At 38.0% G+C, this 27,578-nt stretch overlaps 1 protein-coding gene across 1 annotated transcript; it reads right to left on the bottom strand.

Annotated features, from left to right (window-relative positions):
- Positions 1-402: 402 nt before the first annotated feature.
- LOC111865228 (zinc finger matrin-type protein 3) lies at positions 403-27,261 on the bottom strand. The gene is made up of 9 exons (XM_023853111.2): positions 27,243-27,261; positions 26,525-27,061; positions 22,603-22,706; positions 20,292-20,435; positions 13,763-13,932; positions 9,182-9,295; positions 6,886-7,049; positions 4,459-4,557; positions 403-1,558 (listed from the first exon to the last, which is right to left on the bottom strand). Exons 1-9 carry the CDS (start codon positions 27,259-27,261, stop codon positions 1,413-1,415), a joined length of 1,497 nt encoding a protein of 498 aa, XP_023708879.1. The 3' UTR covers positions 403-1,412.
- Between the last annotated feature and the right edge of the window lie 317 nt (positions 27,262-27,578).

Here is a 27,578-nt window from a genome sequence, read left to right on the forward strand (position 1 = left end):
TATGGCTTTCCGTCACTCACAAGTTAGTTTGATGTTATGTATATTATTAACATTACAGAATCCACATATTCCTGCCAGTTTTAATATGTATTTTGTAATCAACAAGTGTGTAACACCGGTCAAAGTTTGACACTTCTCTGGCCATTATCTCCGTACCTGCTCAACTTTGGACATAGGTGTTTTGGGTTATATCGGCATACTTTAACATAAGGAACACCCTCCCGAAGTTTGGTCCATTCCTCCTGGGACACCCTGTATACAAAATGGTTGTCCCAAAAATGAGATACCAAGACTACTTCCCCATTTCTATACCACTAATATCACCTTCTGTACAAACACCAGTGATTAAAATTAAAAATTAAAACTTAAAAAACTGTACGGGTTGAACAAGACTTTAACTACTACTTCTAACTACAAGGACTGATTATGTTTCAAAATATTGTATTTCATCAAAATACAGTTGTATATGACAGTTGAAATGAACAGTAAAATTACATGCATGTTTAATGTAATGAATCTAAAATTAACAGCCAAGATATTTCATAGGAAATGCAATGGCAATATAAAATTAATATAAACCTACTTGGCAAGATGCTTTCCACATAGTATGAACATGAACATGTGTCCTAGTTGGTGATTATTTGGTGGTATTTATAAGAGCCACATATATAAATTTCTCCAACAGTTTTTCTCTGATGAATTGCAATTTAAAAAATAAATATGCAAAGAACAGTTTTGATGGAAATACTGCTTCTATTGGATGCATTCACACACACTTTACATTGACTGAGGTTTGAACTTTAAATGCCAATCTTTTTATTTGCAAATAAAAAACATATACTAATATCACTGCGCAAAATGCATTTTTTAATTATTATCTAAAACAACATACATGCATACACATCTTTACAATGAGTAAATCAATTCAATAGACATGTCTTTAAGGTCAACATACGCTGAAAACAGCCTTAAGATTTTTTTAACTTTAATAATACATGAGATCAAAACACTATCATTTATATGGACAGCACTTTGAATGTTTACTGTATATTAAAGACAGCTGGAAGTGGAAGGAACATTATCTTGTGATATGTTCCTAAACATAAAAATGACACTTTAAAATCACAATCACAATTTTGCTACAGTAAAATAATACTATTCGTGCAAGAGTGATATTTCACACAGCAACGATCATTAAACTAAAACACTGTAAATGCTCACTCCTGACAAATTCAAATGTGATATACAATTTACTTTCTAAAATAATGCACATATAAATTAACTGCTTAACATATTAAAATTATAACTTCAGACAATTAAAACAAATTTTCTAATAAAGTAGCTGACAATTTACACATGTGACTAACTTATTTCTTATTTTTCATCATCTACTTCATGCTAGCATGTTGAATTTAGGTACCAATTCTCCCTAGTGACTTGTTTAGATATGGTTTCTTCACAGTTGCCAATTTAAACTTGTGTTTCTTGCTTTCACAATGTTGTGCAAACTGTGCTTCAGAATTTAATGTAAGATTACAGGGTTGGCAGTAGAACTGACCTGCAAACAACAGAATTACAATATGCTAAGAGATTTATGTAAAATTTTATACAGTGAAATGCCTGTACAATAGACTCGCATCAAGTGTTAAAGTTAATTAATTAATGTAACAGTGAACACACTGTACCATTGCATAGAATGCATTGTCACGTGCTGATATCATGTTTTCATTTTACTCACAATTAAGAAACATTTCTTTTGTCTTTGAAAATAAAAGATCAACTTAAATTTTAAACCTTTGGCAAGGTGTTTACATTGGTTACATCAGTGTGAAGTTTATCTAAACATGATGCTGCAAGTTTTATATTATTTTTTGTTGAAAACTGTTCTGATGCATTCTTTGCAAATACATAAACTTAATGCCTAATGGACAGGCACATCTGTCCATCCATTTGCTCACATGTTTAACTTCTGAAGCTGAAAAACAGATTATGTTGAAATCTAATATTGGGAATCTACACTAAAAACTTTTGAGTGACTTAATGTTGGTCTGTATTGGTTGTCATATATTCTTTCTTCATCTGAGGCTCCAATGAAACTTTTATCAGTTTCCTCAAAAAGCTCATATAAAAAAAATGCATAATATCAATAACACTTCTCTTAGATCTACAGCTTTTACTTTCAACTGCAAACTGTCTGCACTTCACTCAAGTACAACTTCTCATGTTCGTTCACATTACTTCATGAAATCACTTCTCTTGCTTACTTATGCTATGGCATGACAGCAGCAATTGGAATGCTTTTTATTAACTGCTAGGATCATGATGTAGAAATAGAGTGTGATGAATGAGTGATGTTAAAAAATCTGATGTGTAAACATTCTGTCTCACAAATATGCATCAAAGGTATAGAAATGCTATTACTTAACACTCCACATTACAGTGCTTTTTGGACTTTGTCCATTATCCAGTGTCCTAAGGAACACTGTGTTTCAGAAACTGGATCTATTTCTGCCCTGAATTCTACTGACATAGATTGTCCAGTGATTGAGGCATCTCTCACCCCCTCACCTGAAGACTGAAACAGATACAGTTTCCAAAATGCTGTGTTCTTAAGAATACTGGATAATAGACTAAGTCCCAAAGTTCATTAATACTAAGTGATACCATCATCAGAACCCTTTATAATCTATTATTTAAATTTAAATTTTTGTTAATACTGCAATTTATAATGGGGTACGTGGTAGCGTAGTTGGTTGAGGCACTATGCTAAAGCCAGAAGGTCGCAGGATCAATCCCGATGTGGATTTTTTCAATTTATATAATCCCTCCAGCTGCACTATGGCCCACGGGTTGACTCAGCCTCTTAACAGAAATGAGTACCAGGAATATTCTTGGGGGTAAAGGGCAGCCGGCGCGTAAGGCTGTGACAACCTTACCACCATCTATGAACTACTAGTAAGCAAGTGATTGTATATATATTGACGTACATCCCCGGATTTGCATGGAGGAACTTGGGAAAACCGCTAGAACCCAATTGAAGAAAGACACTGTCAGGACAAGCATTAAGAAGCTTAATGCTTCTTAAATATGAAGACAGAGTGCTAATCACCGCAGCAGTGCATTTAGTATACTGATATTTTGCCTCTTTTTTATTTGAATCTGCATTGCCTATACCATTTGTTACATAACCAGTGATGAATTAGGAAAACATGGAATGAAGCAACCCCAGAACTTATTTAAGTCGTTCAAGAATGATTGACACTTCTTCCATAACTCCGGAAAAGTAGCAGTGTCAAATGAGAGCCGGTGTATGTGGGAAGACATCCTATAGTGCCGCGTATGACCATGAGATGACGTTGCTACTGCACACAGGTTGAACAGTGCTGCATCATTTGTGGCGGTGTGCAGGTGCAGTCGTGGACAACGCTCAGACCATGTGGAAGTAAACAATCACGGGCAATGGTGGACTGTGTGGTTTCTCCGGAAGGAAGGAGTGGCTGCTTCACACATTCACATGAGGTTAGCAGCCATATGTGGGGAAGCAGCACCAAGTTATGTGGGGTAAAACATTCACCTTCAACGACAAGCTTCAGGAAGTTGTCCAGCAGTGGCGCCGGGATGATGACAAAGGTGAAAAGACATTGGCAGAGAATACCTCTAATATAATCTATATTTTGTTTCAATAAATGGTTACTGTGAAGAAAAAACATTTAGTTTCAATCATTTTTGAATGCCCCTAGTACATGGAGAGACTGATGAAAACCACAGACAGAACAGTTGCCCTTCAGGTCAAAAACTGAACCCAGGACTTCCAAAATAAGGAGGAATACTGGTCTGGTGATTTACTTTCGGATAACATACTAATAACGTTACTAGGTCAGCACTGCAAGATGGATGCTTCAATTCAAAGAAGCAATGATGCAAAAATTCACAAACAGCAAATACTTAAATGCCACATGCAAAGAAATGGGCAAAATTAAGGCTGTCAAATAGCAATATATTTTTCTTTTAATCGGTTGATTAATCATTAAATTAATCAGGAATGTAACTCTTATGAGGAACTGTTAATTTCTTCATAAACAAAAATAATTTTAAGGCAAACACTGTTGAAGGTGCTTCCTATTTAGACAACACGGAGAGCCCAACAGAGAGCTGCCCATAGTAAAGAGTTTAGATTACAAAGTTAAAACCATGAAAGGATGCGAACTGGCATAATACACATACCATAATCACAAGAACATCATATTCATTCACAGGTGTAAATGAATTATAAGGTCATGCACTTTAATTGCTAAATTAGTACAAAATAATGAGGCATTTGGACACCACTCATTTGACCAAATAACTGTAACAGTTTCAATAAGACCGGAGAACTTGTCAAATTCTCATCTCTATCATTGAACTGGACTACAGTTAAAATGAGTTCACATGTCATAAGTAGAAACATGTTATGCTTACCTGAAGGTGTCCTATATATAGAATAATCTTTGATCCCTGCTTTGCGAGATGTGCTATCTTCAGTCTTAATAACACTAGCAAGGATAGAATCAGTTGGCACTGAAAATTAATTTTTCAGTTATTATACTGACATGACCAAACAGCTTAACAAGAGACATCATCTGTTGCTAAACAGTGGCACAGTTAACATGCTACTATGTCATTATAAAAGTGACATATTGGTAGGCAATGAATGAACATGCGACAATAGAAGAATTGTTGGAGACAGTGTTTTCTGTGTGGTGTGACCTCAGGCTATATAATATGAACCAATGGGACAAGTTCATTAGTTGAGAGTCGACAGTCTGAGTAATGAGTTGGCCATGTGACAGTGAAAATGGAAGCTGAGGGATCTACACAGTTGGGAGCCATAATCGAGTGACAGCTAGTGAAGACAAACTGAGAAGACTTACTGTGGGCTGTACTGAGAATTTGAGTGCATTTCTGTATTGAGAAGTTGAGGGCATGAATCGGCAAGAGTGCTATAATTACTGGTATCTACGATTTATAAGAGTTCGATAAATTCAATTACCAATCCAAACCTCACATCTAGTCACTAACATGTGACAACTGGTGTCAGAAGCGTGCACATGACAACATGTAACTAATTTATGTTATATTTCTATTTCTTTTATGGCACTGGTGGGTGGATTTAAACTTGGCAGTAAGGCGATTTATACTGTAAACATTGTGACAATTTTAGGCCTACTGAAGTCTGCTGAATCAGCATATGTGCCAGCACAGCTGTACATATGTTGAACAGATGATAAAGTTCATTTAATTCAGTTTAAGGAGTACAATTTTATATGTGTAAAAGTTAAAATTAATATATCTATAGATAAAATTGTAGCTCTCATATTTGCAGCATTAGGGAGCACTGTGACTTAACTAAAAATGAATCTTAAGATTGTATTGTTCAAAATGTACTCGTATTTGTAAATGCTGTTTTTTTTTTATTTGTTACTATACTTCTCATTTAGTGTTCAATGTCTGTGCCACAAGAATTTGATACTGTATGGGCAGAAAATCTTAAAACTGCATCATGCAGTTAGTTTCTACATTTAAGATGTTCCCTTATTTTGCACTCAATTTGTATAAACCCAGTCTGATTACATACATAAAATTTTTTCAGTTAAAGACTGTCATCAGTTAGGGTGTTAAATCTTTTCTCAGATGCTTTACAGGTTACTTAATAGCACTCCATCAACTGTGGACCTTGAATGAATGAATGTATAAGGGGTGGGCCTTCTTGGCCCTTGCACCATGACCACAGTGCTTCGCCTTCTGATTATCCCCTCAGCAATCCTGCGCTTCGAATGAAGTGTAGGATTTTGTATGTGGGGATGTCAAAATAGTCACCTGATTCCATATAACACTGACCCAAGTGACGCAATCTTAAATAAGCTAAGGCCTCACATTCGCACAGAATATGTGTGGCTGTTTCATTTTCTTCTTGACACCTCTCATAAGTTGGACTGTTAGTCAGTCCCAGTTTGAAGAGGTGTCCTGTAAGTAGTCTTACCACCCATCGTAGCTGGTTCCTGTTTAACTTCAACAGTTCCTTCGCTCTTTTAGTAGAGGGTCCTTGTATGAGTCCCTTTGCTTGCTGAGTCCACTCAAGGATCCCCAGTATTTCTTATTCAGTGTCATATGAAATGATGATTATGTATAAATTGGAAAAAAGTGGTCATGGTCCAGGTTAAGGCACTATGTTAGCATTCACCTGCAGGGATGAGGGAAAAACCATAACAAACTTCAGTTGCCTGGATAACACCTGAACTGGGCACCTTCTAAACACAAGTCAGTTGTGTTATCACTTCATGTAGCTTGATTAGATGAATTCACTGATCTCAGTTGAACAATGGGGATTTCACAATACTCGTATTGTCACGTGCATCAGAGACTAAAGATGGGGTTCGGATTGGTCATTGTATTTATTAACCACCTACAGGTTATAACTGCAAATTATTACACTATTGCTGATTTACACAATATACAATCACTCCACACTAATCTTCACTATCCATTTCCTGGCAACAGATTTGTAACACAAGAACTATAAAAGTCTCACTAAATTACACTCTCCCAATATTGATATACAGCATATATAACACCATACACTAATCTTCTAATTTTCCTTCTGGTCACACTGCTGTTCCCTTGGAACTTCAGAACTCAAGTGAAGTGAATTCCCATTCCTGTATTCTCATACATCCTCTCAGCACGGCCCAAGCACAGAAAGTGTTTTCTGAGCTGCTGCCTGGCAATGTGTCACAATATATTAAATTATTCATAACAAAATAGAAGAGACTACTATTTTGGAGAGAATTTTCAAACGGTCTAAAGATTAAAATGCGATCCAGTCTTCAACATTTACTTGAGAGATACCTGGAGGTGGGATGGGCACAACCACAGGAGCAGGTGCTTTCCATATTCCAGCAAGCGCTGCACCACCTGCTGCCTTCTCTGCTTTCTTATGTTTACTGCCATTAAAATGCATGTCCAATTGGTCCTGAGATGTAGCTGCCACTTGACACAAATCACAGAAAAACCTGGAACACAGAAGAAAGGAATATCCAATTTTTAACATATGCTTTGAATGGAGTGACTACATGGACAGTGTAACAGCTCAGGTGACTTAACTGTCGGCTTCTCAACAGGAAGGCCCATGTTCAGTCACATGACACTCCATGCAGGATTTGTGATGGACAAAGTGGCATTTGGGCAGGTATTTTCCCTAGTACTTTGATTTTTGCCAGTCAATTATCATTCTGCCAATGCCCTGTTCTGTGTATTGTACTTGTATATACAGTCACAGGAAGGGCGTACAGTGAGATTGCATCATCTGGCATGTGACCATCTCTGGTTCTATTGAAGTACTATGACCCCTGAACTTCTGGAATGTTTGGGAAACCGCTTGGCATATTATGAAGCCTGAGGTCACATGTAAAGATTCTAGAGCTTTCAATACAAGTGATGCGCCTACAAAAAATAGCGGAAATGAGTCAGCTCACTTCTCAGTGCAGTGCAATTGAGAAGTGATGACATATGGAATAAAAGGCAGTGAATTTTTCAGTATTTGGATAAGTGCAGTCAGTGAGTAGTCAGCAGTTGACAGTTCAGTGCAGTGCAGCTCAGTCAAGGGAAGAATGTGCACAGTATTGTGACCAGTGGAGTAACTGCTCCAAGTATCAATAATTGTTAAAACTGCAGTCAGAAGTGGGATCAAAGAAGAAACAGCATTATAACCAATTCTGGATAAGTTAATAAGTGACTGTTGGCCAAGAAAAACTCAAAAGGACATGAACAACTGCAAAAACCAAGTGGCAGTCAGCCAAGACAAAACGGTGACCTACTAAGACAAAGAAGCAGCCTGCCAAGAAAAACTGACAGCTGGCCAAGACGAGCTAAAAGAAAAGGAAATCAGCACCAGCCAAGAATGACTCAAAAGTGAAACAAGTGCTAACAGAGGTTGGTCAGAGCAAATTCAAAGAAAGAACAGCAGACACATTAGACAAAACAGTTCACATGTGCATCATGGCACTGGTTAAACAGAAGGCCTAGAATCTTCACACGGAGTTAAGTAGTATGCTGCAGTTGACAAGAGATGCAAAACTGACTCGACGAACCTGAAAGCCACATATCAGGACTTTCAGATGCAGTTAGCAGCAGCAGATGTCCAAACAAGATGCAGAGCCAGAATGAATTCAAGGAAATGCATTGTCATTGTGCAGATACTGAAGTTTGATGGATCCACACCCTGGACAGTATTTCACTGCCAGTTCAAGGCTGTGGCTGATCGCAATGTCTGGGCAGCTCATGAAAAGGCCATGTATCTATTCGCCATTTACTGGGTCCATGTCTCCTTCATTCTTACAATCCAGTGAAGAAACATTTGGTCTTCACGTGCATAATGTTCAAACAGCAACATGGCAGTTCACATGCAATTCCTTATCTGAGCCTGTGCTGGGCTGAGTGGGACCCATTGTGCTCCGACATTATGCATTTTCAGCTCTTTTGTTAATATAGCATGGAAATTGTATGATGCAATGACATTCTTAAGTGAAAGATCAACACATGTACAACGCTGATCCAAAATCAACGAAGACCTCAACTGTTGTGACATGCCTTCATCCATTTCTGTGACTGAGTGGCTAATGATTTGCTTAAGCTATATGCACCCATCTTGCCTTTGTATGGTAGAGCAAAACTTCTTGCAATTCTTTCTGATACTGATGTACATTTTGCTATCATGCAACCCAAATTTTGATGAAGCAACATGGGTTATTACTTAATAAAACTTATTTTTTGGAGGGCTTCACATGATACCTAATGCTTCACGCTTATACAAAACATTTAACATTGATTGTAAACTTGATAATACAGGCTCTCCCACAAAAAACTATTTCCTGCTGCTGCCAAGACAGAGGATTGGACTATTAGAGTGTTGACTGCATTTATTTATTTAGAACTAGAATGTGAACATACGGACTCAATTCAACTGGATCAGGAAAGAGTCCACTGGCAGACTCTTGTGAACATGACAATGAACGTTCAAGTTCCTCAGATGGAAATTTCTCTGCCACCTGAGAATGTATCATCTTCTCAAGCAGCATTGTGAGCTGTGAAATTAATTCATTAGTTAGTAAAGTATAATGTAAAAGTCATTGAACCAACATTTTACCTTCCTTTCTTAGCAGAAGATGGGTCTGGTAAGGAATCCAAGAGACCATGATGATCAGTTGCTTGTGGAGAAACTGGATATCTTCCTGCTGGTTCAGATTTTTCAGACAGTGGGCTGAAATAAGTACATACTGTCAAGTGTAGAAGTGACTACAAATGTGGTTTGGATTGGTAATTGGATTTTCTGAACTCTTACAGAATGTAACTGCAAGTAACTACAGCGCTATCACTAATTCACACACACACTACAATTAATTACAGTATGCATTAAGTCTTCTCAATCTGCTTTATCTTCACCAGCTGCCACCTGGTAATGACTTCCAATACTGTAGCTTCCTTAGCTTTCATGTTAATGTCCATACTGGCTGGTGACTCCCTTCCAAATACCTAAACTCTAGACTAGTCCTGCTTATAACATCTCAATATGGACTGCACAGAAAACACCTCTCAAACAGCTCTTATAGTGTTGTGTCACATGGTCCATGCAGAGAACACTGCTTCCCAGTTAGTCCATTAATGCATGTTTCGAATCTGTTGCTTAGCAACAGGCACTGTTCACAGAGCCAATACAATACAATACAATACAATACAGTCATTAGATAACAATGGATCTACATGCTAAAATATAAAATTGGCTGTAACAACTGGGCCAACACAATATAGAACCAACTGAGGTATGGATGAGAAAATATTTTTTGCTCCCATTTGTCCTTAAGAAGTTCTTCATTCAAATCACATCTGAAAATCAGACTGACACATTAGAAGCACACTTCATTCTGAGGAATATCTGAAAAGGTCATCTTCATCCAATAATATTTCTGCTAAAATGGGTTATGAGGCTATACCATAGCCCAGGCAGTTAGTCACTCACTGTCCTCTAATTGCAGAGGCCTTGGCTCAATCCCAGGGAAGTCCATGGAGGATCTGCAGTGGACAAAGTCCTAATGGGGCAGATTTGTCCCTTGCTAATTATCATTCTGCAAATGCTCTCTAATCATGTCATCTGGGGCTGACATGATAGGCTCGTTTGTGGCTGCAGCATAAAGTGACTCAGCTCTCCCCCACTACTAAAATGAAGAAAAAGGATATGGGCCATTGTATGACAAAATCCTTTCCACAGTTATGTGTCCTCCCACAGCATTCAACTTGTTATCTGTGTTCACCCTCTCCCTACTCTGTTCTGTACACTTCCTTCACTTGCCCTCTCCATTCTTGAAGACGTCAAAGAATTCTACTGCCATCCATGCCACTCTGTCCTTAATCTGACCAAATTTTCTTGTGGTGTTTCTAGATGTTTTCTGACATCTTGGTTTTACATTTATGCTTTCTGGTCACTTTTAATACAGTGGAGGCCCAATATCATGTTTTTCAGTTAAATATTCAACGTCGATAATGAGTGTTAAACTTCCTCATTATAACTAGGGACCAGATTTTAATCAAATGCATATTTCTTTCTTGCAACCAGAAAGTATGCTCGTTTGGATATATGTATGAATTACTTCATTTCTTCAATTTTGGATATGATTTGATGGTGCATATAAATGCATATTTTGCCTTTTTTATGAATAAGCATCATATTTTCGAAGATCTCTATTTATACTGCATATTTCCCTTTTAAAATGTTTTAATATATTTTAATTTTATGTTTTCAATTATGATCTGGTGTATACAATTTTTCTTTTCCGTATTAGAATATGTTGCATATTTGACTCAACATTTTGTTATGATTCATGTTTCTGATGCAATACCCAGGACGGGACTTCCTCAATCCCTGTACTTGTAACTTGCCTCATCCGCGTATCATCAAAGTGGCCGCGAAGAGATAGTCGGAAGCGTTCACATGTAGCCGCTATCAATGTAATATGATTCAACCTTGATCCCTGTACTCGTAACTTGCCCCATCCGCGTACCATCAAAGTGGCTGTGAAGAGATTAGTCAGAAGCGTCCACATGTAGCAGCTATCAACGTAATACTATTCAACACATAAGGGACTTATTTATTTCCGAAGTCTCCATGAGGTTTGTTACGCTTCTTCATTTGAAGCTGGGGGCCATTCACATTAGTGGTGACTAGCCTGTAGTTAAGTTTGTTTAGCTTTCTGTAGTCATGCCGAAAGTGAAAGTAAGTCGGAAAACTAAATTACAGCTGTATCAGCGGGAGTACAAAGGATAACGAAATTCTTTATTGCCGAACATGTGAGAAAACGGTTGTGAAAAACGCTTTCAAGTGCTTCAGCATTTGAACACTAATATACATAAAGAGAATATTAAAATTAAATTCACAAAAAGTGCTCCTGTTCAAATATTGCTTAGTGAATTTTCTAATAATAGTTTTTCAGTTTTCCTCTGATTTATGCGAAACCTTTTTAGCGGCAGATATTCCACTGTGAAAACTAACCAATCGTACTCTGAGAAACTTCATTGAGAAGTATACACAGTGCAAAGTGCCGGATGAATATACTGTGCGCAAAAATTACGTGAAGCAGTGTTACGATCTTACAACTGAAACCATTAGAGATAAGATTCAAGATAGTTTTGTGTGGGTATCAATCAACGAAACACAAGATTGTGAGGGATGGTTTATTGCAAATTGCACAGTTGGATCCCTTAATAAGAATGAACAATCTATCCCATATCTTCTTGCGGTAGAGCAATTTGAAACCACAAATAGTTCCGCAGTTTCCGGATTTTTTATCAAATCCATGAATTTACTATGGCCGAATGGCATTCAGTATGAGCGTGTATTGCTCTTTGTGACTGATGCCGCAAGTTATATGATGAAAAAGCCGGTACTCCTCTTAAAGTTATACTTCCAAACATGAGACATTTGACTTGCCTTGCCCATGGGTTGCACCGTGTTGCAGAAACAATTCGTGCGAATTTTCCGCTTGTTGACAAGTTGGTGTCTTCTGTGAAGAAGGTATTTGTTAAAGCGCCATACAGAAAAGAGGCCTTTAAAGCAACAACACCAAGCGTTCCACTTCTGCCAGAACCAATTTTAACGTGCTAGGGCACGTTGCTGTGTGCAGTGAGTTATTATACTGAACATTTAGAAACAGTTAGGAATGTTGTGAATATATTTGATCCCAAAAGTGCAGCATCAATTCAAATTGCCCAAGATGTACTAAAAAGCGCAGAACTAGAAACTAATCTTTCCTATATATCTGCTCACTTCTCTCATCTTCCATCTGCCATTTCCTCACTGGAGGCAAGCAATACCAATACTACTTTGTATCAGTCATTAAGTGTGTTCAAAACCACTGTTTCCTAATTGAATTCGGTTCCTGGAAGAGTAGGTGAAGTAGTAAAGGAAAAAGTACACAGCATTCTTTAAGAAAATCCAGGATATGAACAAATTTTGTGAAACTGAAGAAATTTTATCCGGTAAACATACTGAACTGCCAAGTAAAATATCACTAACAGTGGACAAATAGCGGCTTTGGTACATGCGCCCCTAAGTTCCTGTGAGGTGGAAAGAAGTTTTTCCCGCTATAAGGACATCTTACGAGACAATAGGAGGCGACTAACTAGGGGAAACCTAGAACATTTAGTAACTGTGAACTGCAACAGAAGAGAAGTTGAAAGTTCGGAGAGCTAAATGTGAGTACCAATGGTTTTTTAAATTTGTAATGAAATATGTTAGCTTTGTTGCATGATTTGTATTTAAGTATAGCCTTTTCCCCTCGTTGGTGTCTCCACCTTATCGTGGTGATGGGGTTTGATTATGCCAAGGACCCTGAGAGCTATACCAGCGGTAGTGTAACTACTGGCAGGGCCTCCCTTGCTGGAAAAGACTGTGGACCTGTCATCTGACAGATTACTGATGAATGAATGAATAGCTTTTTATTGCAAATGAACCATTCAGTGATTACATAAAATGAACTTAAATATTGATTTGTTGGTCTTAAAATAATGTAAAATCAATTTTAATATTTGGTATAAATTTTTATGTGCATATTTCAGAAGTTTTTCATGCATAAATGCATACATATTTAAGGGACTATAAGGGCATAAAAATCCAGTCCCTAATTATAACACATTCTTCAGTTTAGTGCTCAATTCCGCTGCTTCCGAAAGAAACCTTACAAGTGGCATTCACTATACTCAGTAGAAATTTAAATTATATTGCATTACAAATATGAACCCTTGGGGCTTTGTATATTCCATGATGGTACATAAAAATGTACAGAAAAGTACCTGAAGAAAGATCACCAAATATGTGCACAGCCCCAAGGTAATTTCATGATAGAGGATAAAGCATAGTCAATGTCTCGTGTGAAAGAAATGTCATTACCAAAATTCAGGTTAAGCTAGTTTTGGTTTCTAAGCATTAGTTAGATCTGCATAATGCACTGATCATCATAAACATGCAATAACAGCAAGATTCTTCTCATGACTCTGTACTAGTTCCATATGCCATTCCTGCATTTCTGCTCTAACTGTTGCATTGCATTTCAGGTACCTGCCATGGACAGAAATGTTGCTTTGCCAGTCAAAAATTCATGATGCATACAAACAAAATTCTTGCACACAAGAGTGACATAACAAACATTAACATTAAAATGTTGCAAAGTCTACTTACTACCGTTGCCATCGTCCAGTTTCCTTGTTGAAGTAACCAGCCTTAAGTGGTGCATGTCCTTCCAAAGCACGTTGATGATTTCGCCCCATAAAGTGTTGCTCTGCATGTTGTTGTGAAGTCAGTGCCAAGTCACATACCGAGCAATATAGATAACGTGGATCCACTCGTGCCTGAACAAAATTAGTAATAAACTCTACATATAGGACTGAGCACTCCAGACACACACTAAGCCGCCCAATATTCATCCCCATTGTAACCATCACCTATAGCAGTGACAGAACAGATCTGTTGCCTTAACTTTACTTCCGATACCTGAAAATTTGAAACAGAAAGTAAAATTACAAAGAACAGTACATATCAATGCTACAATATGAGTGGTTTCTCACAAGAAGTGGAGAGAAAAAGGGAAGTGTTCCCTGTACTTAATGGACTGTAAATCACAGGTTCAGTTGTATGTAACTTAACAAAGCGGAATCACTAGTAGAGGTTATGAAGTGCTAAATGATAAAGAGATTACTCCTGGTGAATTTAAGAGCACTGGGAGAGAAATGGTTATGGATTCTGTCATGGCCTAGATATGAGCCAGGTGCCTCCCAAATACAGTTAGGTCAACTTGCTTGGGACATACTTATGGATGTAGAAATGATGTCATTTGTAAAAATGTAATAGAAACAGTTTTTCACTGACATATTTGCATGTGGGAGGCATAAGTGGTTTTTAACGTTACACAGATTGGAGTTCAGACAGTAGTCACAGGTTATGATAAAGAAAGTATATTAAATAAAATAAGCTTAAAGAGATCACCTTGTTCTGAGCACTCACGTGTATGTGTGCGCGCGTGCACGTGACAGCAAGCATGCATCCCGCCTAATAACTTTTGAATATCTTAAGTGATTTTCAGGAAATTTCATATGTATATCAAGTCATATGAGGCCATCTCTATGGTGTATGTCATAAAATCCTTCTATCAGTAATGTCACATGGCAGCCTCTCAGACTGTTGAGATAATAACCTGAATATTACTTGAATGCCCAAACCAATCATCATAAAATGTTGTAGGAATACATACTTCTTAGTAACTTGATGAGTTCATTGCTCTGTGCTTCACGGCTAGCAGTGTGCTGCTTGCCAACAGAAGAATACAAATTTTGCTGATGAATCAGCCAATAACAACTGAAATGAAGAGAAGTAATCAACTTGTAGACCGATTGATGGCATTATGCTTCACGGCTAGCCATGCAGTTCATGTGTGAGAGTTCACGATTTGTCAGCAGTAGGCAGCAGTTATCAGCTCCATTAGATGGAGCAGAATGAGTGGCATGTTCTGTAATGGTGTGGTACACTTTAAAGTAATGTGAATTTTTGCATGGCACCTATATGAAATATGGATCTACTAGAAAGTGTCGGAGAAAATTTTGACATAAATTTCATGATGAAAGAGTTTCCAGCAGACAAAAAATTCACAATTTGCTGAATAAACTTAGATAATGGGACTCTTAATAGATAAGAAACAAAAACATAAAATGTCAAGTGCTTACTGAGAAGACAGATGACATAGGGGCCAGACTTTGAACATACACCTAGAAAATCACCGAAACGTCTAGCTCAAGAGACAGAAGTGTCAAAGTCTAGTGCAAGAATGGCAACACAATTGCTGAAGCCATCCAGTGAAAGTTGGTGTTTGGTGTGATGTAAGTGCAAGGATTGTTGCATCTGTGTTTTCTAATGAAACAATTAATGGCAAAAAAATCTACATGTAGAGAGGACAGAATTTTCAAACCCTTCCTGTGATCTGTGAATTGTAACTACTTCATTCCAAACGTTATCGGCTATCAGATATGCTGATTCATTGGCAAAATTCGCATGTGCCTCACAGCAAGCAATTCACTGCTCACTGTGAAGTGCAAAGCTGTGAACTTGTCAAGTTACTAAAAATATTTCCTGTATATCATGCCACATGAGGCCATTTCAACAGCATGCTTCATAAATCCCTCACATCAATAATATCAACACTGGAGCCTTCAAACTGTTGAGCCAATTACTTTATTATTACCTGAATACCCAACCAATCATCATGAAACTTGGTACATATGAGGGCTCTTCAGAAAGTAACCTCCGATAAGCTGTTAACAAAACAAGCAACGAGAAAAAAAAAGTATTATATATAAAAAGTATGTACACACTTAAGCTAGTTCTCAACATAATCACCTCTGGAACTGAGGCACTTGTTACACTGGGGATAAGTTCTGCATGCCTGTGTAAGAGAAGTCTGCCGCCTGTTTGCTCAGCCACATTTTGACACCTTCCACTGACTCCTCATTATTGTTGAAGCGCTGTGATCACAGCAAGTTTTTCAGGTAGGTACAAGTAGACAGGTGGTAGTCGCTTGTAGTGAGATCAGGGCTGTAATGGGGACAGTCAAACAACTCCCAGTTGAAATGCTCCAGGACTGTTTGAGTGTGATCAGCTGTATGCATACATGCATTGTCATGGAGAAGCACTACACCAGATGTCAGCATTCCATGCCTTTTGTTCTAAATGGCTGGCCTTGTGTAGTTTTTTTTATTCTTTTGCAACACACTTGTAACATTATTGTGGTCCCTTGTTGCATGAATTCCACCATCACTCCTTTCCTGTCCCAGAAAACAATTGCCATCAGCTTTGTGGCGGACGTTTGTTTATACCTCTTCGGCTTGTTTCGTGAATGTGTGCGCAACCACTGCTTTGACTGATCCTTGGTTTCAACAATCACAAATGAAACCCAGCTTTCATCACCTATTATGCACATGATGTGATTGAGAAATCCATCGTCATCTTTGTGGTATCGCTCTAAAAAAGTCTACAAAAGCTGAAGCCATTCTCTGCATTTTGTGCACATCCGTGAGTATTTTCAGAACCCAAGTTGTGCCAGACTTGTGATAGCCTAGCCTAACTGTGATAATCTCATAGAGAACAGTGTGTGAAATTTGTGAACATTCTCACAAAAGTTCTATCTTAAGTATTTTGGTCATCACTTTAAACAAGATCATCACTCACTACAGATGGCCGACCACTTCACTCTTCATCGTGAACATCTGTTTGCCCATTTTTGACCATTCTACAACACTGTCTTACAGTTCCTTCAATTATTATATTTCGGCCGTAAGCTGCACATAATTCATGATGCATTTCTGCAGCACTCAAAGCTGGTAACGGCATGAATTTTGCAGCTGGCGTGATTATCAATTGCAGGACACATCATAACTCCACTATGTACAGACAAGAACAAACACTAGGTGACCAGTTATGTGATGGTTTACAAGGCAATGAATCATGTGATGCTACCTCACATGCATGAGTTCTCCTCTACTTCTACATTAGTTGCCTGAAATAAACAGAAGTTACTTTCTGAATAGCCCTTGTATATCAAGCCACCCGAGACCATCTCCATAGTGCACTTCATAAATCCCTCCCAACAGTAGTTCTAATGTTGTAGGCTCTCAAACTGTCTTGCTTTATTGACTTCATTAGACATAAATACTAAAGTTTTCTCTATTTGTCATATCAAAAACACACCCTAAACTATGGAAATGGAAGTTAAAATATTGTGTGTGGATCATAAAGATATGGTTAACTGATGTGGTCATTCATCAGGCCCACATAAGAAATGGATTATACTGATACTTTAAAATTACTTTTATGGGTTGCGTTATGCTCCACTGGGGATAATCATGATTGCAGACTCTGTACGGTAATATCCTATGACATGCTTTCATTGCCAGAGACAGGAGCTCAGAAGAGTAAAAAAATTATAAAAAAAAAAAAAAAAACATAAGCATATATGTCATGGTGCAAAAAGTTTCTCTTCTGCATCAGTTCAAAGAACTTAACATCCTAAGACTTATTTATTTTCACTCTTTAACATATATAAATTGAACACATTTCCATGGTGCACATTACACCATTATTATAAGTGAATAACTCAACAGCATGTGCAGCTCAATAAAATTCATACTACAAAAATAAGTTAATACAATAACCTACTCAGACCTAATAGTACACAGGTTAGAAAACGGGATTAAGTTTGGAAATATAGGAAACTGACAAGCAGATATAATAATAATAAACAAGAACTCCTGTCATCCAGGAGAACATAAGAAAGCAGCATCCAAATATATGCTAGATAGAAGAGACAACATATCACTTGATAATACAAATAGGAACACGGAACTAAACATTGTAAGGAAAACAGAGATATAAAATAACTATCCAAATGGCATCATGAGAAAGTGCAGTAGAGAACAATACAAAATTGAAGAGGGAGAATGAAAATAAGAGAAAATTGTAATGGTCAAGGTTCATGAATTCTGAAAACCAAATAATGACATGAGAAAGATATTCAGAAACACCAATATACATGGGGCAATGCAAAAGTTTCCAAAATTTGCATTTTGCACGCGAATTGTTATGACTACATGATAATACCGCTAGGTGTCTCCTCACACATCCTTCTTGAATCAGTGTGGCAAGCGGCGTCGAGTTGTTGAGTGGTTGGGTTTATTGTTGGTGAATGTATTTCCATTGTTGTGTTTCCATGAGTTTGTGGTTTTGCAATGGCTGACCTGAGAGAGCAGTGTGTCTGTATAAAGTTTTGTTTGAAACTTGGGAAAACAGCTGCAGAAACGCACCAAATGTTGAAGCAAGCCTTTGGTGAAAACAGTTTAGGCCAGACACAAACTTACAACTGGAATAGGCGTTTTAAAAATGGCCAAACATTGACTGATGATGACAATCGTTCGGGACGGCCGTCAACAGGCAAAACACCAGAAAATGTTGCGTAAGTTAGGGATCTGATTCTGCAAGATCGTAGACTGACCACCCAAGACCTCTGTAACACCTTGGGACTAAGTTATGGTACATGTCAACGAATTTTGTCAGAGGAACTGAACATGAGGAGGATTGCGGTGAAGTTTGTGCCATGACTGCTGCAAAATGAACAGAAGCAGCATCGCTTGGAAGTCTGCAGAGAACTTCAGCAACAGCTTCAAGAGGATCCAAACTTTCTCTTGAAAGTTGTCACTGGTGACGAAATATGGCTATGACCCTGAAAGCAAGCAGCAATCGTCGCAATGGAAGAGCCCTTCTTCACCTCGGCCAAAAAAAGCTCGACAAGTCAAGAGCAACATTAAGTCCATGTTGATCTGTTTTTTTGATATTGACGGGATTGTTCATAAGGAGTTTGTCCCTCCTGGTCAGACAGTCAATAAAGAGTTCTATCGCGATGTTCTAAGGCGTTTGAGGGAGAACATGAGGAGAAAACGTCCAGAGAAGTGGCGCACGAACGACTGGGTACTCCACCATGACAACGCACGACCGCATACGGCTTACATTGTGCAGGAAATTTTGGCTAAAAACAAGTTGGCAGTTGTTCCCCACCCACCGTACTTGCCAGACTTAGCTCCATGCGACTTCTTTCTCTTCCCCAAGATGAAAATCAAGTTGAAGGGGTGAAGATTTGATACAGTTGAGGAAATTCAAGCGGAAACGCAGACGGTACTAAACACCCTAACAAAGAAAGACTTCCAGGATGCATTTGAAAAGTGGCAGAAACGCTGGAATCGGTGTATGCGCTCCCAAGGGGACTACTTTGAAGGTGATAGTGCAGAATAAGATCTAGGTAAGATGTAATAGTTTTTATTAATATATTTCGGGAACTTTTAGATTGCACCACGTATATGTAGATATATATCTTTTTTTTTTCTTGAGTGGTTTATTTTATAGGTTTAAAGAATCACAGACTACAGTACTGAATGGTAGAATGACAGATGAATAATAAACTGAAAACAATTCGGCATTTTCCAGGAGGGGGTGGCGAAAACCTTGAAAGCCCTGAGTCAAGTGTTGTGGCCAAGATTTAAACAGACCTCCTCCAAAATACAAGTCAAGAGCATTACCATTGGACTGACCTGTTTGGTGGGAAAAACATGCATGCACACACACACACACACACAGAGTAAACATCATAGTTCGCAATTCAGCTATATGACAGGAGGAAGATAATAAAACACACATAAAATGGAATATATAAACTTCAGTGTCATCAATGAAACAAAGTGAATATAAGACAAATGGCAAATATTTCAGGCCTCAATATGATGAACATATCCATAACATCAAATAAGTAAGGAAAATCAAAAAATGCAAAACATCCTGGGCATGACATGAGTATGGAAAAATGTAAGAGACCAAGTAGGAGATACATGGGAAGCTTTACACACTTCAGTAAAGACTGATTAATTATAAATAAACAATATGCTAATCCAAACACACTTCTAGAATTTGTAATAAACAAGAGACAAACATAAGTACAGACACATTATGAATCACACAGGAAGCATTCACTTGGAAACTACCATCTAACAGATGGATGCTCAGCCAAAACATTCCTGCAAGTGAAGTTAAAAAAGTGCATAATAAAGTGTAGATGGATGATAGCAAGAAAGAAACTTAGATATGTCAAAACTGTGCAGTCTGTCACATGAAACAGAACCTTCTTTGGAGCTGATGCACCATCTTTCAATCTCAAAGGAATAGGTTCACCAGTCTCTTGGCTCCAATTGGCAAGGAACTGGGTCACTTTTTTATCATGCTGCTTCCCAGTATAGTGCATTTTGGCCTGAACTGTTGAATTTACCTGTAAAACAAATTTTGGAAGTAGTTACATTATCTCGTAACACATAGCATAAATAACAAATTTTATTTGAAGAATTAAACATTCAGTATCTATAATTTAAGTGCAGGGCTAAGTAGAAATGGATTTATTAAGTGAATCGTTCATTTGTAAGTTGTTTAATGACATCATATCAACACCAGATGCAATTAAACTATGTCAAATATGAGAATAAACACAAATGGTGACTTAAATGATTTGAAAAAACTGTGATGAAGTCATTAATTTTCTTCAAGTGTCCTGATTTGGGCACAGATTCCTGAAAATTTCAACGAGTTTCTCAGAAAGAACATACAAAATTTCAACTGTACTTGAAATTTTACTTAATTTCATTGTGTAGAATTTTCAGTGGAGTTTTAGGCTTACTTTAAACTTGCTGGCAATTCAAGAAATTGTAATGTTTTGGAATCGGAAACTTGATCGAACAGACCTGTTTTATAACAACAATACATAATGTTTATTGATACTGTTATTATGTTATCTTTGATTATCCAAACTAGTGCCATACATTGGCCTAACATTTTATAACTTGCTTTCCATTCCACTGTGACATAAATGGGAAGACCTGGTGGCCTACGGGCAAGAGGCTGACCTTCCATGCAGGTCTTAGGATCATGACTGAACACCCAGTACAAGATCTTTCTCCTTACCTTCAGCTTCCTTCTCCTTTAACAAACTCTAAATACCAGGCATTTACAGTGGTTCGGACTCATGTTAAGTTATAGGTCCCCTTTATTGGCCACTATCATTTTATTAACTATTTAACCTTGACAACGTGGGAAAGATCCAGACCAGTAAAAGATCACAACCTAACTGTCTACCTTACTCATTTGTCTGAGCTTAATGTACATGCAACCAAAATTTCCATGATTCTCACAGTCGTTTGTAAGGGTGATTTATCCATTACATGTTGGACAGTGTTCATTGTCGGCTATTTACTCAGTTTATATAAGTTCTGAATACAGCTAACTACTGAACTTTTTAAGTATGGCACCTCAGAAAATGCAGTACAATCCCTTCTTACTGATTGTCAGGCCATGCCATAGCTCAAGCGGTTAGTCCCTGGCTTCCCACCGCGGTGGCCTGGGTTCGATCCCGGGTCTGGTCAAGTGGGATTTGTGGTGGACAAAGTGGCGCTGGGGTAGGTTTTCTCTGAGTACTTCAGTTTCCCCTGCCAATCTTCAGTCCACCAATTGCTCCACAATCACCCTCACCTATCATCTGGGACTGGTATAATAGGCCAGAAGTGGCCGCAGTACAAGGGACTTAGTCCCACCCCACTAGCAATAAAAGAAATACTGTCATGTGTAATGGTTAAATTTGCAATTTGGAGCTACTGTAAAAGAATGCATTTCTCAAACAATTCAAGTTCAAAATTCTTCTAAGTCATGAGGTCAACCACCACATGAGCTCCCATTAAAAGCCCATTTGTTTTTTCTTATTATATGCTACATGTTTCAACCAGAAACAGTCATCATTGGGTGTTACACAGCTCAACCAAATATATATGATTATATGTAAACATTTATTAAAATGTGGAGATGAATAAAAATACGGATGGAATAATAAAGAATTTGGTCAGATCCAACCTAATTTTACAGAGATGCTAGTGTAAAAATGACAATATTTATCTAACTATAAATATTCTCCAATGTATGGAGATTCACACTATTATACTATATGAAGAATGCTGTGTACAGAAAATGGAAGTATCCATTTTCTGTACACAGCATTCTTCATCAATCCAAGCTTTAAGTTGTTCAGTATTCTTTCTGGTGCTTTTCTCTTGGTGAGTAGCCAGAGTTGATCAATGTGGTGCAATGTGTATTTCTGAAGGCAAAGACCAACATGTTGACACAATACAATGTGGGTCCTTGAAGGCTCACTGATGTAGTAGAATGTTTGTCTTTGAAGACATGGATTGATGTGCTAATGTAGTGTGATGTGCATGCTTGAAGGCAATGACCTATGTATTAGCATATCTGGAAAGTGAAGACCAGATGATGACTGTTTATAGTCAAAAGATGTAGTGTATAATATGAAATAAAAAACAGTAGTTTGTGTGATGGTTTATCTTATGACTTAAAAGTAAACAAACAAGATGCAATCTTATAATATTCAAAATTCTCACCGAAACTTTACAGAGATCACATTTTAATGGACCAAATTTAGAGGTTAGTTCCTTAGGTAAGACTGGCTTCTTTTTGTCTGGCAGGCTTGATCCATTATCTCCCCCTGAAAACAGAATATCATGACTATAATATATCAGCCTACTCTCTTTATTTTATAATGAAAGACAGGTTTACAGTACACTGAAGTCCAGGGCTTCATTCATTTTGTGTCACCATAATAACATCTGAACTTAAGACAGATTTTCATGAAGTGTGATATGAATATTATGCCACTGCAGGCCAACCCACCTTTGCAATTTTTACTTTCCTACCATCAATAATACAAACATCATGGATCATGCAAACTTGTAAGTTGGGAGGATTTTGACTGTGTAGTAATAGCTCTTCAAAGAGTATGAAACTTCTGTTGTTTTCAATTTTTCTTTGCATAATATAACATAGTTATGATATAAAATATACATTGAATTTTCAATTTGGTAGCAATAACTAATGAGCCACAAAGCTATGGATGTGAAATTTTGTATGAAAACAGATCAGACATATCTAAATACACGATATGACATTAGTTTTACATGTCAACAGATAAAAATATGGCAAGGGTGCAGAATTTGACAAATTTAACACAGCTGTAATATGAACTAGCAGAAATCTTATATGTAATTGGATTATCAAATACAGGGAGCTTTTTCGTAACTTGACGAGTTCATGGCTCTGCACCTCATGTCAATGAATCAGCATGTCTGACTGCCGATAACGTTTGTATTGAAGCAGTTACAATTCACAGAACACAGGAGGTGTTGAAAATGCTGTCCTGTCTACATCCTTCTTGCACTTACAGCACGCCAAACACCAACGTTCACTGGATGGCTTCAGCAACTGTGTTGCCGATCTTGCACTAGACGCTGACACTCCTGTCTCATGAGCCAAACATTTCAGTGACTTTCTAGGTGTATGTTCAAGTCTGGCCCTTATGTCGTCTAACTTCTCCTCTGTAAGCACTCGGCACATTTGTTTTATCTACTGAGAGTCCTGTTGTTCCAAGTTTATACACCAAACTATGAACTGTTTGTCTGCTGGGAACTATTTAATCATGCAATTTTTGCCAACACTTTCCAGCAGATCCATATTTCACATAGGTATCACACAGAAGTACATATTCTTCTAAAGTATACAGCACCATGATGCTCACTAACTGTAAATGATACCAGATGGCTAATGGAGCTGATAACTGCTGACAAAACCATAACAAACTCTCACACATGAACTGCACTGCTTGCCATGAAACACAGTAGCATCAAGCGGTCTGTAAGCTAATTACTTCTCTTCATTCCAAACATTATTGGGTGATTCATCGGCAAAATTCACATGCGACTCGCAGCAGGAGGCGAACTGGCTGCTGTAAAGCAGCGAACAACGATCTCATCAAGTTACTAAAAAATCTCCCTGTAGTAGTATAACTATTAATTTATAGTTTTTTATAGTGTCACCATACTGACTGAAACATCTGAAGGAATGTAGGCATTGTTAAGTTCTTCATAGTATTTCTTGTTTACATGTCATATACAGTATTACAGTACTTGATGATTGTAAATAATGCAGTAGATGAACCTTTGTTACCATAAATGACTAACAGCAATAAACAGTTGCATCCAGTAACAGCATTATTATTACCCACTGGTTACATTTTATTTAATTAGACAATTGAATGGGAGGAGGTGGTGCTCATAAGCCTGTTACATACATTCACCTGTCCATCTGAGATGCTAGTGTGGGATGTTGATGTTCTAAGAGACAACCACGTAAAACTATAACAGTTGCATATATTATTCTCAAATGTACAGAATGGCTGGGGAGCTGTCTCGATATATATATATGTTGTTCACAAGTTTGTGGGCCGTGAAAAGGGCCGTTTGTTCCACCGTGCTTGTGCTAGTAGTAGTGTGGGCCTTCCTTTATGGTCACTGAGCAGTTACAAGTGGGCAGGATAGCGGTGAGCCTAGTCGGATAATCTGGGCCTTCTTTATGGCCACTCGGTGGTTACGAGTCGGCGTGAGAGGAGTCTAGCTGGCCTGGCACTGTAGTGCAGGCACCGGTTTAGTCTGCTGTCTCAGTGTTACTTGCTGAAGAGCTGCTGCTTCATGATGTCAGCATTGCTGTGTTAGCTGTCTTCGGTGGAGTGAAGACGATTGAAGAACTGATGATAGCGAGTTTTGAGCTCTGCCTATTATACCATGCTTGCTGGGCAGAGCTAGAGGTGCAGTTGCGGTTGTGAGCGCTGATTGGCCAGCGCCCGCGATGCCCTCAAAGGGGGCCGGAAAGCGAGTGCTGTATAAACACAACCTTTGGTGGCAATGTGACATTGACTTGGCTTGAGCAGAAGTTGAATGTTGTCTGTTAGACCAGCGAAGCTGCGTGTTAGAATGTGGCAGGTTCCCACACTAGCTTTTGAAAAAAGAACAATATTTAACAAAAAATACATTTTCCAAGATTTGCAGATGTAGTGTAATGTCACTGAAAAAATCACTAAACATTCAATTAAAATATATTTTTCAATTCATTATCAGCTCTCTAAAGACAGCAATAAATTTTGGATATTTGGTTTGCACAATGTGAAATTCATCTTTCTCCAAAGTGTGCAGTGGCTTGTAATGTCAAAAATGAACAGGGAGGGAAGAAACAATACATTCAGAAAGAAACAAAATTATAACAAAGTAAATGCACAGCTGTAGTGTTGGAATAACTCAGTAAGACAAAGTAACAAATGACATAAAAGTGTACTGGTTTGAGTACCTTCAACTTATTCAGAATGAGAACTTTTGAAAAGGATTTTTAGTTTTTGGAACATAGAAGTCACCCATGCCAAAGCAGTGAGTAGGCCTACGCTGGATGTTGCAGCAGTGGTATCCGTTTCCTGATCAAAGGTTGCATTACCAAAAGTGCTGTGTGAGAAGGGACACTGTCATCATTCAAAATCAATTTGGCTCGTAAAATATTTTTGTCTTTTTCAATTAATGTGCTGCCATAAACATTCCAAAACCTGAAGGTAAAATTCTTGGTTGATGTCATTTTGCAGTAACAAATTTGTAATTTAATGGCGAATTCCTCTGACATGAAGAGAAGATTAGAATGGTGAATTTTATTTTGATATTTATGCCTTCCAGTTTTGAAGATCCTGGACTTTTCTCATTGGATAATTCCACAGTTTGTAAGCAATACTGGAAGACCAAAACCTTATCATCAGTCACCACTTTCAATAAAAGGTTCAGTTCTCACAACAACCTTGAAGAAAGTTCCTAGCAAATTTCCCTTTTCCTTGATTATCTCTTCAAACAATTTTATCAACACTCTTTGTGGTAAATAAAAAGGCTGTGACAATAAAATACTGAAACTATAAAACAAAAGAAATCCTAATGATGGTTTGAATCATTTAATTTCACACTCCAACCAGCATAAGTTTTGCCAGAAGCTAAATAACAATGTAAGTCCATTTATTTACTTCTCATACTTCATATTTTATCCCTTTAATATCTTAAGTTGTTTTTGGCTGTCAGACTGGCAATAATGAAGGAATCCACTCCTAAGACAGTCCATTGTGCTAATGCAGCAATAAAAATAATGGTAGGCACTGTCAGTCTCCCAAGGACCATACATAGGAGGGGTGGGGGGATGAAACCCCAGCTATTTTTCAGTTGTTATGTACTAAGATCATCACTAAGCCTGTTACCTTTAGGTATGAAACATTTACATTTACCCTCTACAACAATGTACTTTTTTGACTAGGTAAGTCACACATAGCAAGCCAAAGGATAAATCTCATCAATGCTGGCACTTCAAGCATACTTCTGCTATCAAACTGACCATGGCACAAAAAGATGCCTACTGACTTTTAGCTTTCCATTATAAAATATAGAAGACACTTGCCATTCTCATTCAGTGTATGTTTCCTTACACTTAAGTCAGCACCATTTGAATTTTGTTGCACTGGTGTCTGATTGGCAATTCCATCTTTCAACTGAGATTCTTGGTCAGATTTTTGGACATTTTGCTGCTCGTGTGGAAGTGGTGGAGGTGGCAAAGGTGGTGGTGGTGGTTGCTGTTGTTCTTGTTCCTGTTCAAGTTCTTGTTCTTGTTCTTGTTGCTGCTGCTCTGGTGGAGGTGGTGGCGGGTGCTGTTGTGGGGGTGAAGTGTGTTGTGGAGGAGGTGGGTGTTGTTGTGGAGGAGATGGATGTTGCTGTGCTGGCAGTGGATGTTGTTGTAACAGTGGTGGTGGGTGTTGGTGGTGTGATGGCTGTTGCTGCATTTTTTGTTGAGGTTTTTGCTGATGGTGCTGATTATGGCTTTGCCATGGTCCCTTCAGTCCTCCTGGTGGCGTCTGACTTTTACTCATATTCCCTGCACCTCTGCCCCTTCCACCAGGTGCCCATGGTGGTGGAGGACCAAACCTGTGCTCCCTCACAACTGGNTATGGACAGCCTTTCAAAGTTTACTGTCATATGGTCTACTGCCAATACATGTCAAATGACCGAACTACTAAAGCACTATTTTCAAGATCACGATGAGTACTTAGGAGATTCAAATTTGTTGGTTATAAAATTGTATTTTCTTCAGGAACGGTTGTAATTAACTTAAACCTTCTTACCTGGAACTCTAGTTGCCATTCCTGCAGTGCCAATTAATTGTAGCTAACTCTGATTGCGAAATATCGACATTAAAAATAAATAAAATTGTCAGATTTCAACAGCGTTTATTTTCAGTCAATATTTTGTGACGTCATAGCATGGGACTCTTGATGATACTGAAGTGAGGAACGAAATGTAACACTGCCATCACTACATTCTGAAAAGAACTATATCATGAAACTTAGTTTTGTGTGATATGCTAAAATCATGCTGTTTTCTCATAAAAATATCGCAAAATCTGGAAATCTGGCAGATCCAGTCTTTACCAAATTGCAAATCGGAACTGAACTGAATAT

This window comes from Cryptotermes secundus, unplaced genomic scaffold (assembly GCF_002891405.2).
Source record: "Cryptotermes secundus unplaced genomic scaffold, Csec_1.0 scaffold614, whole genome shotgun sequence".
NCBI classification, from domain to species: Eukaryota; Metazoa; Arthropoda; class Insecta; order Blattodea; family Kalotermitidae; genus Cryptotermes; species Cryptotermes secundus.